This window comes from Sphaeramia orbicularis, chromosome 24 (assembly GCF_902148855.1).
Source record: "Sphaeramia orbicularis chromosome 24, fSphaOr1.1, whole genome shotgun sequence".
NCBI classification, from domain to species: Eukaryota; Metazoa; Chordata; class Actinopteri; order Kurtiformes; family Apogonidae; genus Sphaeramia; species Sphaeramia orbicularis.
In genome coordinates, this window is record NC_043979.1 from 48,948,128 (window position 1) to 48,962,653 (window position 14,526).

Sequence of the window (14,526 nt, forward strand, 5' to 3'; positions counted from 1 at the left end):
GTAAAAAAATAAATAATCTTGAATTAAGCAAAAAAAAATTTAAGCAAAAAGTCTTGAATTAAGCAAGAAAAAAAAGATCTTGAATTAAGAAAAAAAAAGATCTTGAATTAAGCACAAAAAAAAGATCTTGAATTAAGAAAAAAAAATCTTGAATTAAGCACAAAAATCTGCTAATGGACCAAGTGAAAATGATCTTGGTAAGATTCCTGAAATCAGATTTTCCAGATCTGTTGTCTATAAATCAGTTCTTATATTTCACTAAAAAGTTCCTTTAGGTGATTCTGTCTTATTTTAAGTGTGATGAGATATTTGGACTAGAAATGAGAAAATTACACTTTTTTGCAGTTTTTAAGACAAATTTAAAAAGGATTTCCTTTTTTTTGTAAAGGAAATACTCAGTTTGTATATTTTCTGTGTTTTCTTGTGGTTTAATCCTTTTTGTGTTTTCAACGTTCTGATGATTAATCACCAGCAGCGAAGGGTTCAAAGGAGTTGAATGTCTGTTTCAGGAAAAGCTGATAAAGCAGAAATGAGTGTTTTTCCTCTTACGGCAGCGAATTGATGAAATCCAGTGTTGTGGTTAATGTTTCAGTAACAGGTGTGGTTATTATCCGTGCATTTAAAGCTGCTCCCTGCTTTCATTTTTCTGTTAACCACAGCTGAACATCTCCACCAACCATGGGAGACTGGGGATTCTTGTCGAGTTTGCTGGATAAAGTCCAGTCCCACTCCACGGTCATCGGGAAGATCTGGATGAGCGTCCTGTTCCTGTTCCGGATCATGGTTCTGGGCGGCGGCGCCGAGAGCGTCTGGGGCGACGAGCAGTCGGGTTTCGTCTGCAACACTCAGCAACCCGGTTGTGAGAACGTCTGCTACGACTGGACCTTCCCCATCTCGCACATCCGCTTCTGGGTCCTGCAGATCATCTTCGTCTCCACGCCGACGCTGGTCTACCTGGGCCACGCCATGCACGTCATCCACAAGGAGAACAAGTTAAGGGAGCTGATGGCCAGCCCCGGAGGCTGCCGCAAAACGCCCAAGTACACCAACGAGAAGGGCAAGGTGAAGATCAAGGGGAACCTGCTGGGGAGCTACCTGGCCCAGCTGGTGGCGAAGATCATCATCGAGGCGGCGTTCATCGTGGGTCAGTACTACCTGTACGGTTTCATCATGGTACCCATGTTCCCCTGCTCCAGAAAGCCCTGCCCCTTCACCGTGGAGTGCTACATGTCCAGACCCACGGAGAAAACCATCTTCATCATCTTCATGCTGGTGGTGGCCTGCGTCTCCTTGTTTCTGAACGTGGTGGAGGTGTTCTACCTGCTCTGCACCCGGCTCCGATGCAGATCCAAGCCTCGCGTTCATAAGATCACGTCGGCGGAGAACCCGGCGGGGCTGTCGGGGCCGTCGGGGCCCAGGTGGTCGACCAACGACGAAGCGCTGAAGCAGAACAAGCTCAACCTGGAGATGGAGAGCAACCAGAGCATCGGTGGAAGTCTGGACGGCGCCAAGGAGGAGAACGACTCCTGAGCGGACATTAAAACCACCACCGTCACCCTTCACGTGTATTCAAATGATGGATTCTTCTTGTTGATTTTCTCTAAATATGAAAGTGGACCTTGCTTAAAATATGCAAAAATATCAGGGAAATGCTTCGTCACTGGTTGAAATGTGACGTTCTGTAGGAAAAGACTTGATGCAGTTGGAGGCCTTGTTTTTTTTTCTTAGATGTTTTAGAAGGAAATCTAATCATGGAAAGTGTGCAATATGTTTTTTTTTGTATTGATGTTTTCACGTATTCATAGAAAAACAATGAACGGTGTCTAAGTTATTGTCTTGTCTATTATGTCGGATAATAATGAATGTGAAATGTAATGTTTCTACTATGTTCTGTGGAGATGTTTGCACATTGTTTTTAATAAATGATTGAAATTGGATTAAAAAAAAAAATCACTGTTTTGTCATGTTTTACCACATTAACACTGAGTATTTGAGTGTCTTTGACTTTAGACATATTTAATCTGACTGATAACTGAAGCTGAGGTGGCTCTCAGTGTAAGAAAATCAATACTGTGAAGGTTATTTTGTGTTATTATCCAGTACATGACAATAAATGTGAACTTTACACTTTTACACTTTAACCCTTTCATGCATGAATTATTCCAAAACTGAGTGCTCCAAAACAACAACTTAAAAGTGTCCAACTGGATTATTTTAATATAATATATATATTACAGTAGAAAAAAATAACTTTCGCCATAAATATATTTTTAAATAGTGTCCAAAAGCCTCTTTCTGTTAGAACACACATATGATTGATGCAGGAAAACTTAACCTAGAGTAAAGTTATGATAAAAAAAAAATATAAATGTAGAAATACTAGTGTTGTAGTGTTATAATTAGGCTAAAAACAGCTAATTAGGAGCAAATATTGCAAATATAAGTGAACACTGTGAACGAAAGGGTTAAAATCTCACATTTTACTGCGTACGTGCTACTTGGTTATGAAATACACTGATTAGATTCCACAATTATAACTTTATATATTAATATTCATACATTAAAACATCATATATATATTCTAATTTCATTTATTTTATTGTAAATCCAGCAGTAGTCATGTGTTTTATTTGTTTTTTTCATTATATATTTCTTTGTGTTTTGTTTTATGTTGTTTTTTCTCTCAGTAGTGGGTGGGAAGGGATAATTATTTGCACATACGGTATAAAAAAAGACAAATACATGTACATATTACATGAAGGGTACGAAAATGTGCAGGTGAGGTCGGAAACCCAAAAGGCTTTTAGAATGAGCTCAAACTGACTTAGTTATACTTTAAATAAATAAGAGAATGTCATTTTCATACTTACATGAAGTAGAGGGATAAATAAAAATGACATAAAAGTAAAAGAAATGACGGTTTTACATCTATAAACATCATTTCTTTCAATAACATGAAGAGTAAAAAGAAATGAATAATAATGATGAAGCAATAATACTAGTTGTAATAGAAACACTAAATACATAGATAAATAAATAAATATAAATAGATGGTTAATTATAGTTCATTCATAGAAGGTGTTCTTTCTTCCTATTACCTTTCAACTAGAACACCTGAAAACATTGCACATGTCAGATATTTCTATGTGTGCACGAAAAAACTAATAAAAAAAAATTATATATAAAGAAGGAGTCATAAGTGAAGCAGATACGTGACAAAAAACAGCAGAAGGTGGTCAGAAAAGTGTGCAAAAGCTGCTAAAAACGCTGCAGTTCCATACAAAAGCATCACTGTGAAGCTTTCAGGGTAAGATTTCAGTTGTTCTTATTGTGTGCAATCATGCAATCCACAAAACACACACAGTCACGACAAAAAAAAAGCAACGTGACTGTTCAGGCTTCGAGTCGTATCCATTGCACAAGCCTCATATTTGCTTTTTTATGCCTCCTTAAAAACTTTGTAGATACTTTACTGAGAATAAAAGGGAAAAAAGGTGGATATTCTGTTCTATACTGTATTCTTATTGTACATTTATTATCGCGTTACGGTTTTGAGATCAATACCATTCGCTCACGCTGCTAAAAATTAACATAATTACGGAAAACATTAGAGGAAAAAAAAATGAAAAATGAGCACAAGAATTTACAGCACTGGCAATTATTAACCAGTACAATCTAGTCGATGCTGATCCCCCAAATTCTCCGCCTGTGGTTTATCACTTATTTCCAGATGTCATGACAACGTGACAGGCTGCATGTTGCACAATCGCATCAAATGTAAAGTTCAAAGTATGATCAGCGGGATTGCATTGGTACGTTCTGTCACTGAGCTGGTGACAAGTGTGGTTCAGTGTCTGGACAAAAGCAGCACAAATCTGAAGGTAAGAAGGACTTTTAAAGCTTTTCTATTATTTCATCTGTAAAATATAAAGCTGGAGACAGTAATTTAAATATAAGACACAAAAGACTCAACACAAAGAGAGTTATGCATGGTATAACTGTCGGGAATTAATATTTATCTTTAAAATAATACTTTTTTCTTACTAGACAAGAAAAAAATAACCTTATTTAACCAAATTTCAACTAAATTTCCAAATGCTCATGCTCCAAAATGTCCCGTAACAACAAATTATCTGCACATTTAAGTTTATATATTCTTTATGTTCTGATTTTTTCTCAAATTATGTGTTGAAATATCTGCATCTGTTATATCATATATGTTTTCTCCTATCGTTACATCTAATCGACAGAGATAAGCCTATGTTCTGTGATAAACTTTACTGTTCCCTCATTAAATTTCAAACACGGTATAGATTACAGCAGTTTTATGACGTATAATTATGTGTTCATAGAAAAAAATATGTTTGTTCTGTGGTTTTATGATTATGTTTGCAAAAATTACAAGTTGCACTAGTGATATGTGTTGAAAAAATAATGAAAGCTTGAACATGTTAAATGATGGAAAGAAAATATTACAAATTAACTGCTTGAATGATTATGATATAAATAAGTCAAGATGATAGTTTTATTCTCTTAAAACATGTTTATTACATTTCATAGTCGGAAATGTGGTTAACTGTCCTGCAACTATGGTAATTGAGTTAGTTTTGTCATTTTTTATTGTATCTATGCTTATACGATTAGATTTTATATCAGACTATGTTATACAGTCAAAATATGAGTTTTTAATATTTATAACAGTCAAATATTAATAAACACCTTCTAGATAGAACAGCACTGGAGTAATAATACTGAAAAAAAATGAAAAATTATCTAAAATCTAAAAGTAAAAGAGTGTATTTTATTGTGGTTTGATGAAAATATGTTACTACACTGCTTCCCTTTGAAGTTGTGATAAAATATTTCTCCCACTTTTCATGAACTGATTGTGACAATGTGATTTATTCTTGATAAAGTGTAACTAAGACTCAATATTTAATCATTACACCTGGTCAAAGATGATTATCGATGTGTAGAAATAGGAATAAAAAGAGGGATGTGCATGTGTGTCCTCAAATTTAGGGGCAACAGTGTAGTTAGATCTATATGAATTATTAATTATTAGTTATATTCAAATTAACAGCAGATTATGGAACAAATCCAACCTTTCTGTCTGTTTTTATTTGAGTTGGATGCAAAGTCTGCAAAACCTAAAATATGACAAATCATTTTTTTTATTTCTATTTTTGTTGTTATTATTATTATTATTATTATTATATATTATATTGATATTCATGTGAAATAATGTGTGTGTATCTTCAAACTTTATGGGCAACAGTGTTGTTAGATCTATATGTATTATTAACTATTAATTATATTCAAATTAACAGCAGATTATGGAACAAATTCAGCCTTTCTCTTCTGTTTTTATTTGAGTTCGATGCAAAGTCTGCAAAAGCCTAAAATATGACAAATCATTTTTTTAATCTCTATTGATGTTATTATTATTATATTATTATTATTATTATTATTATATTATTATTATTATTATATTCAAATAAATAATAATTGCTATATAGAGATAATAAGGAATAGAGATTGGGGGTAGGAGTGTATAAGTTTTTACTTCTTCCTACTCTTTTTCGAGCATGTATTATTTAATTTTATTTATTTATTTATTTTCTTTTGTAGACTTATCAACTTTTATGTACCAGTAACTTATATTTTGTTGGTTGATTTTTGTTTTGATTTCACTGTCTACATGTTCGAAATAAAGATTTCAATCAATTTTTGTTTGTTTTTGTTTTTGTTTTGAATTAAATGGTACAGATGTGTAAAGGAGGGTAAATTGTGATTGAAGTGAATGCCACGTTTTCCTCAATAAAAATATTCTGGAAAAAAAAAAAAAAAAAAAAAAAGCCAAATCCCTCAAACCAAGAACAGGCTTCCCTTGTGTGTATGAGCGGTGGTTTTACTGTGTTGTTTGTTGTCAGATCACACACCATGGGTGAGTGGAGCTTCCTGTCGTCTCTGCTGGATAAGGTCCAGTCCCACTCCACTGTTGTGGGGAAGGTCTGGCTCAGCGTCCTGTTCATCTTCAGGATCATGATCCTTGGAGCCGGAGCTGAGAAGGTCTGAGTTTGTGTGTTTGTACTTTATTTTCTGTAGCATCACACACACACACACATAAAAATCAGCACAGTCACTGATTTGATCTCTGTTGTAGAACCGACGCCCTCTGGTGGTCACATTGGAAATTTAAAACCCTTAAAGATCTAAACAGCTGCCAGCAACCAAAACCTTATAAACTGTTTAATACCTGTTGATCCACTAATTCTAGTAATCCATGTCAATAATTGGTGTAAAATACAGTTCTTCATCTTTTCATGGTCATCAGATATGACCCATTTGGACGTTCAGAGGCTCCGTAGTTACCATGGAAACACCGTCATCTTCTACAACATTGATTCACCAGTAAAACCCATGGAGTTGGATCAGTGACAGTGGATGGACACACTGGGTTTATGTTCAGTTAATGAGAGATTTGGATGAAAAAGTCATTCTTTTCTTGTAATTTACATGTAGATGAGTTTGAAGTAAAGTCATATTCTGAATAAATCTCATGTAGAAAGTGTTTAAGTGGGTTTTACAGATTCTATCAATGTAAAGTCAAATCCTCCTTCCTATAAACAGTTGTTTTGTTTTTTTTGTTTTTTTTTTGCAGTTTTATTTTGTTTTAGGGGAAAATAACCTCATTATTTTGATATATTTATGCAAAAGCAACTACACCAACTGTAAATTTAATAGAATTGTTGTTCCTTAAAGCCTTGAAGACCTAAACATCCTCCAGCGTCATAGACGTAGACATGTTTGTGTTATATTATGTTTTTGTTTGTTCAAAAATAATAATATTTGAGCACTGAGACCTGATGGATCAAATATGATACAAAATTGAAACTCATACATGGAAATTCATATTTGATCTTTGGTTATTCAGAAGGACCAATAAAGGCTCCAGTTTCAAAGAAGTGGAGTTCATGTCAATAACTTAATGGTTCAGGCTTTAAAGGGTTAAATGTAGAGAAAATTTTCATTTGGAAGTCACAATAAAAAAAAGTTTCAAGTCTTTAAGGTTAAAGAGTTACTCCTCTTTCTTCCTTTAATTTTTTTAATTTATCATTCATAGTTTCAAAGGCAGCAGCAAGCAGTTTATATCTGGCTGCTTTATAATTTCTTTTTCTACACATTTGACCAGTGGTTTGTTTTGTATTAGATAAATACTCTACTGCTTATTAGTAGGGGTGTAAGAAAATATCGGTTCTGCAATATATTGTGATATTTCAATTCACAATACTGTGTCGATATTAAAAAGTACTGTATCAATATTTTTAGGTATTTTTTCAAATGCAGATATTGTGGAGGTTCATTTTACGTTTTTTTTTTTCTATTCTGTTTATATTTTATTTATTATTATTTAACGCTCTTTTATTAAATAATGTCACTTCCTTTGTTGGGATGCACAAAAATACTGTTCTGATGTTAGTTCTGAACTAATAGAATATGAACATTTGAACAGGATCTGAAACTGAATGTCTGTAAAACATCATTTCAGTTTGAACACAAGAACATTTTATGAAATAACATTAGATTCTGTTGTGATCAAATAAAAATGTGTTTAGTATTTGTGCAGATTTCTGTTGTAATTCAGTTCTTCCAGGAAATAATCTTTTAAAAAAGAAACAAAACCAAAAAAAAAATTGCCTTTTAACAGTATCGTGATATATCATGATATATCGTATCATGAACCTAGTATTGTGATCTGTATCGTATCACCAGATTCTTGCCGATACACAGCCCTGCTTATTAGCACATGTTGCTAATGGATTATTTCATCTATTCCAGGTGTGGGGTGATGAACAGTCCAACATGGTTTGTAACACCAAACAACCTGGTTGCAAGAACGTCTGCTATGACCAAGCCTTTCCCATCTCCCACATTCGCTTCTGGGTTCTCCAGATCATCTTCGTCTCCACTCCGACCCTCATCTACCTCGGTCACGTCCTCCACGTCATCCATAAAGAGAACAAACTGAGAGAATACAAGCAGACCCATTCTGGAGATGAAATGGTCAAAAATCCCAAGTACTCCGACGATAAAGGCCACATCCAGATTAGGGGAACCTTCTGGGGAACTACATGGTCTCCATATTCTTCAGAATCATCCTGGAGATCGCCTTCATTGTGGGTCAGTATTATCTGTACGGGTTCGTCATGGTCCCACAGATCGTCTGCCAAAGAGCCCCCTGTCCCTTCACCGTCGAGTGCTTCATGTCTCGACCCACCGAGAAGACCATCTTCATCATTTTCATGCTGGTTGTAGCCTGCGTGTCTCTTCTACTCAACGTGGTGGAGATCTTCTACCTGGCCTGTTCTCGCTCGTCCAGACGAAGATCTAGAACGGTGGCGTCGACCGCTGTCGCCATTCACCCGCGTTTTAACGGCGAGAGTTTGATGAAGAACGAGAAGCTGAGTCTCCATGACGCGAGTCACAGTACAGCCTGAAGAACCGTCCAGATATGACAAACCAGAGCCATCCGTCTAACATTCGTTCTTTTCATATTCAATTGAGAATCGACAATCGGAAAACGACAAAATTACTCGTTATTTCTATTCACCTATGAGTTGTTTTTCATTCTTGCAATTGTACGCACAAATTAAAAACTGGAAATAAGCAAAGTCAGTGTATCTGTTGGTAATTTGGATTTTCTTTTTGGAAACAAAAGAAAAACTAGTGGTTAATTGATTTTCATTTTAAAATAGAAGAATTAAAATTGAATTTCAAGGCGTTTTTCTTTTTCAGTATCAAAACAGATAAACCAAATTTTAAAAAACGAATTGATTTTCATTTTCTCTTTCAAATAATAACAAAAAAGAAAGTTACTACCGGACAGAAATGGAAAAACAAACCAAAACAGCTGTGTTTTTTTTCATTTTCTGAGACCGGATGTTGTCATTTTTAAGGAAAGAGCGCTAATGCCTCGGTCACAAAGAGTCTTACAAACGATGGGTTTGTACCAAATCTGGACACTGTAGACATGCTCCGTCCACGAATGTCTACGAACTCCAGATTTCGTACAAACTGGAAGATTTGTACAAACCCACCATTTGTAAGAATCTTTGTGACCTCGATGACATTAGTGCTCTTTCCTTGAAAATGACAACGTCCAGTCTCAGAAAATGAAAAAGAAAACCTTTTGGTCCGTTTTTCTATTTCTGTCAGGTTATTTTTTATTATTAGAAAGAGAAAACAAAAATCAATCTGTTTTTTAAATTTGGTTTATCTCCGTTGACACTGAGAAAGAAAAACACCTTGAAATTCAATTTTAATTCCTCTATTTTAAAACCAAAATCAGTTAACCACTAGTTTTCCTTTTGTTTCCGAAAATAAAATCCAAATTACCAAAAGATAAACTGACCCAGAATACTAGCAAACCCACGATTGTCCAGCTCAAAACATGAATAAGTCAGCAACTTCTGGGTCAGACCAAATCGGATATCAAAAATGTCAACATGAAACCCAATATTTGGTCCAGTTGCTTACGTCTAATTTTTAATTTGTGCGTACAATCGAAAGAATGAAAAACAACTCATTTTTTGATTTTTGATTTGTACATGAATAATGAAATAAAGAGTCATTTTTTTCATTTTCCGATTGTGGATTCTCAATTGAATATGAAAAAAATGATGACACATGGATTCAAAGTGGCTTCATCAGGAGAAAAGTGTGAAGAAAAGGCCAAAACTCTGAAAAGGACACATCTTCTGGTTCCTCCAAATAGACCCCAAGAAGTTATTTCTCCTGTTATTTCTCAGGGACAACAAATGATCTTCCCCAAGGATGCCATTTTTTGAGTAAATTATTGTTACTAGATATTTATTTGATCCTATTATTCACCAAAAACAATTCTTATCTAGAAAAATAGAGCCACGATCAGAGTTGTAGATTATACATAAACATGTTCTTTTTGAATCAGAAGTGGAGACACTGTTGTGACTGGTATTAATGGTCAGTGCAGTAAATGTCCAGCGCATTATTAACGACCAGTCACAGCAGCATAAAGTTAGTTTCCACCTGATCCAGTCTACATCTAACCTATGGTATTCTTTTTTTTTTTTTTTCTTTTGTCAACACTTTTGCCCCCTATTGACTGAAAAGTGATTTTTGTCTGATGAAATTTGTTGAACTGTGCCATTTAACTTGACTTGTTTGTTTTGGGTTTTTTTTGGTCCTGTTTTTACGCTTGTAAATATATGGGTTATGAATCAGTGTTATGCTTTTTTCATGTTTGATATTATAGTGCAATAAAAGTGCATGTTGTGCTTGTAACGACTTAATAAAAATATTCAAGAATAAACATTCATATTTGTTGAATTTTCATCAAGTCGCTGAAACTGCAGAGAAACATATGAATGTGAATCTAAACAGGTGTGTTTCACAGCTAACCCACTAAAATATCTTGACTATTTGAAAGGAAAAGAACAGATGGAAAAAGTAATTTCCCAAACTGCCAACATGGGTCCAATACTAGACAGATATCAGCTTAATCCAGACAAAGTAATCAGGTTTTAATGCACATCTAGAAATGTTTTATGTTTATCTCTCAGTTAATGCTAGTGCTATGTGAGCTGACTGTGTAATAAAAGACAATATTTTGCAGGCTGTTGTGTACTTGTGCAGCGTCCTGTTACCTTATACTGGAGTTTTTCTGCCCCCAAGTGGTTCAGACTGGACTCATTCGATGACCACCGTATCTGAAATTCATAAAAATGTGGTAATTAACACTTACTAGTGTTACAAATCTATTTCCACGTAAATACTGTCTATAGAACAAGCATATTCGATAAAGACAAAACCATTTAACGTGTTACTGAATGTGTCCGTCAGCCATTTTGACCCAAAAATGGGGCAGTCAGTCTGGAAAGATGGTTGGATGGTGTCTCAGATTTGTTTTTTCCTTTGTTGGGTCATTATTTTATTTAAGTAGAGAACATAGAAACAGAGAATTTACTGACATGATCATGGTGCATGAATAGAAAAAGCCACTTTATCAGCTTCTGTGTTCACCCTGAAAACATTCAGAATTTAAGTATTTGATTTAATTCTATAATACAACACTTACTTAGACATTTTAACTTTTGAATTTAATGATGCACATATTTCCTGTAGATCCTGGTTGTATCTTCATACCAGGGGTGTCAAACATACGGCCTGAGGGCCAAATCTGCCTCGCCAAAGGTTCCAATTTGGTTCGCAGGATGAAAATGCAAAAATTACACTTTAGATATTAACAGTCAAGTTTGTCAAAATCGTTTTAGCTCAGGTTCTACATACAGACCAATGTGTTCTCAAGTAAAATAATAAGAGAATAGCCCATAAATAATGACAACTCCAAATTTTCTTCTTGAAAAGTTACAGGGAAAAAATGTCTGTGAAAAAAAAAAGACATTATATGAAAATATACATTTACAAAACTATAATTTCATAATAAAATGCAAATAAATTAAAAACAAAACAAATATGAACTAGAAAAGCACTTGGAGAACACAGACCTCCGCCAAGGCAGATCAGTGCCCCCCCCCCCGATCACCACCAAAATTTAGTCCCTTGTGCCAGTATCAACATTTCCTGAAATTTTCATCCAAATCCATCCATAACTTTTTGAGTTATGTTGTACACAGACAGACAGACAGACAAACCAAAACACAACCTCCTTGGCGGAGGTAACAACCTGAATTGTGCAATTTAAACAATATTCTGCCTGTTACTTAAAGTTTTGTGCATTTATGGATCCACTGTGATCTGTAAGTTGTGTGAATAATAAACTGAGATATAATATTACAGAAATTTTTCTTATTTTAGTTCCAAACTCTATAATTTTAACAATATTCTGCCTGTTACCAAGTGTTTGTGTAACATTGTGTGTAATATACATGTATAAATAATAAATTGAGGCATAATGTTAAAATTGCACTAATTTTTCTGATGAAATTTAATTTTTTTCATCTTTTTTGTAAAATGTAAATATTTTCATATTTCAGTGGGGGTTTTTTGGACTAAAATAAAGAGGAAAAACTTGGCGTTGTCATTATCTATAGGTTATTATGTTATTATTTTGCTGGTCCGGCCTGCTTTGGATCAAATTGGGCTAAATGTGGCCCCTGAACCAAAATGCATTTGAAAACCTTGATTTATACTGAAACTGAGAATTGCATGTGGTTATTAGAACTGGAAAATAACAAAAACATATTGTACCTAAAGGCTTTTTCACAGTCCTGTACATGTGAAAGAACACATGAATATGATTTGTGACATGTTTTCTTTCTAAATCTAACAGCTTTACACTTATCTGTGAATAACTTTTCAGATTAAAAACTTAGTTTCCTTTGAGGACAGAGGATATTTTTATTGACTGAGATTTAGACATCTGACTCCAGATCAGTCGGTGTATAGTACATTAAATCATCTGATGTTTACCTAGTGAATGTTTCCTCTGACCGTGGATCAGTACAGGAGCTCTGTTCTCTGGTGGAAGGTACCAGTGTGGGGTTTGAGTGGGAGTGGGGAATACCTGTCAAAATGAACAGGTGTCCTAAGATGAGTCCACGAACACCAGAGAGAAACAAATTATCCAGCAGTACATGGAATGTTACCGAAAAGTACTCGATATAAATTAATTGCTAGTTAATTTGTGTCTGCAGATTCAGAATGGACTCTCTGCACAGCCCCTCTACTGCCGGGTCCTTTATTTCCTGTCTTTGATTATTGGACACACTGATTAATCCAGGTGTGTCTGATACTTCTTGTTGTGACTACTGATTAATTAGACACATCTGGATTAATCAGTGCGTCCACTAATCACAGACAGGAATAAAGGACCCACCTGCAGTTCAGGAAGTAGAGGGGCTGTGCATAGAGCCCATTACACTATCTTCTTATACAGACATGTTCCTGCCATCTGCATTGTTTAGGACCACGATAGTATCACTGAGTTGACCTCATTATGCCTGCTCAAAAATCTAATAAAATAATAAGAAAAACAATAAGACAAGAAAACAAACAAACAAAAAAAAAAAAAAAATAGACAAACACTGTCCTGTTTTTGTCGAAATTCTTCAGTCCAGATAAAATCCCCTCGCGGCCCACATTTGGACCGGTGGCTGTTGCTTAATTTTTTTTTATTTTTTTTTTTTTTTGACAATATACACATACACAAACAAGCATTCGTATTTAAGAACATACAAAGGCACGGGTGCAAATAGGAGTACATACATAGATGTCAACAACCATGAAGACTGCAAATTTTGAAAAACAAACAAAAAACAAAAAAAAGCTGTTGCTTAAATTTACACTGGCTAGTGGTTGAATAAATTCATAGTATATGTTGTGTATACTTACGACGGCGCATTAGGGCCACATAAGAAAAAAAACGCTTGTCACTACGAGAATAAACTCGTTATTTAACGAGAATAAAGTCATTATTTAACGAAAAAAAGTCATTATATTTCGAGAATAAAGTCATAATATAATGAGCAGTTGTACCTACTCATGGATGTAGAACTGTGAACATTTAGTGCAGTTCTCCTTTCATTTGGGGGTTTAGACACAAAGGCCAAATACTGAGTCTGTCCTTCATCACCACATTAGTATGAGGACTTTGAAGAGAGTTTGCACACATTTGGGTTTGTTGTAAGAACTGAAATGATTTGTAGCAAATTGCCTCTTTTGTGGAGGAGAAACTGATGAAGTGGTCATCTGCAGGGCTATTGGTGGAAATGGTGCGCAGACATATGCCCACAAGACAAATGCACACAAGAAAAATTCACACAAGACAACTGGCCACAACCTTAATGAAAAAAGAGACAAATGCCCACAACTTTATTTCATAATATTTTATTAGCAACAAAAGTAACAAAATTATATACATTGTTAGGGGGTTAGGGGTTAGTATTTGCATGCTTCATATAGTTCCCCCATTGGAATAATGCCATACTACAAATTGTGGGGATTTGTCTCTTTTTTCATTAAGGTTGTGGGCATTTGTCATGGAATCGGTGGAAACACCAGAGAACTAAACAGAGATGGTTTGTGTTTCTGACAAACTGGGGGGATTCTACTGTGAGTTTTGCAGTCCAACAGAAGGGAAAGTTGCTGCTTCGCTTGTTGCCATCGCTGTAAAACAGAAAACTCTGTCAAATTTTCAAAGTATTACGAGTTTAATCTCATAAAGCTACGACTTTATTCTCCTTAATTAACGACTTTATCCTCCTTAAAGAACAATTTTATTCTTGTATTGACAAGCGTTTTTTTTTTCTTTTTTCTTATGGCCCTAATACGCCGTCGCACATAATTAATATATTATATATATATATATTTGAGAGAGAGAGATTTTTTAAAAATAATTTTTTTACATTTTTTTCTTGTACTTAGCAGAGTGTGACTAATACTAATACTACTAATAATAATGGATTAGATTTCTATATGGCTTTTTTTGGGCACTCAAAGCGCTTTACATTATTGACCCATTAC

General features: G+C 34.7%; 2 protein-coding genes across 2 annotated transcripts; both read left to right on the plus strand.

The window, feature by feature from the left end:
* Positions 1 to 590: 590 nt before the first annotated feature.
* Positions 591 to 1,530, plus strand: LOC115414725 (gap junction Cx32.2 protein-like). Its single transcript, XM_030128005.1, has one exon. The coding sequence runs from the start codon at positions 679 to 681 to the stop codon at positions 1,528 to 1,530; it is 852 nt and encodes a 283-aa protein (XP_029983865.1). The 5' UTR covers positions 591 to 678.
* Positions 1,531 to 5,943: 4,413 nt separating this feature from the next.
* Positions 5,944 to 8,501, plus strand: LOC115414728 (gap junction Cx32.2 protein-like). The gene is given in 3 exon segments (XM_030128008.1): positions 5,944 to 6,072; positions 7,843 to 8,110; positions 8,113 to 8,501. Coding segments are annotated over 3 exon segments (786 nt in total).
* The last annotated feature ends 6,025 nt before the right edge of the window (positions 8,502 to 14,526 follow it).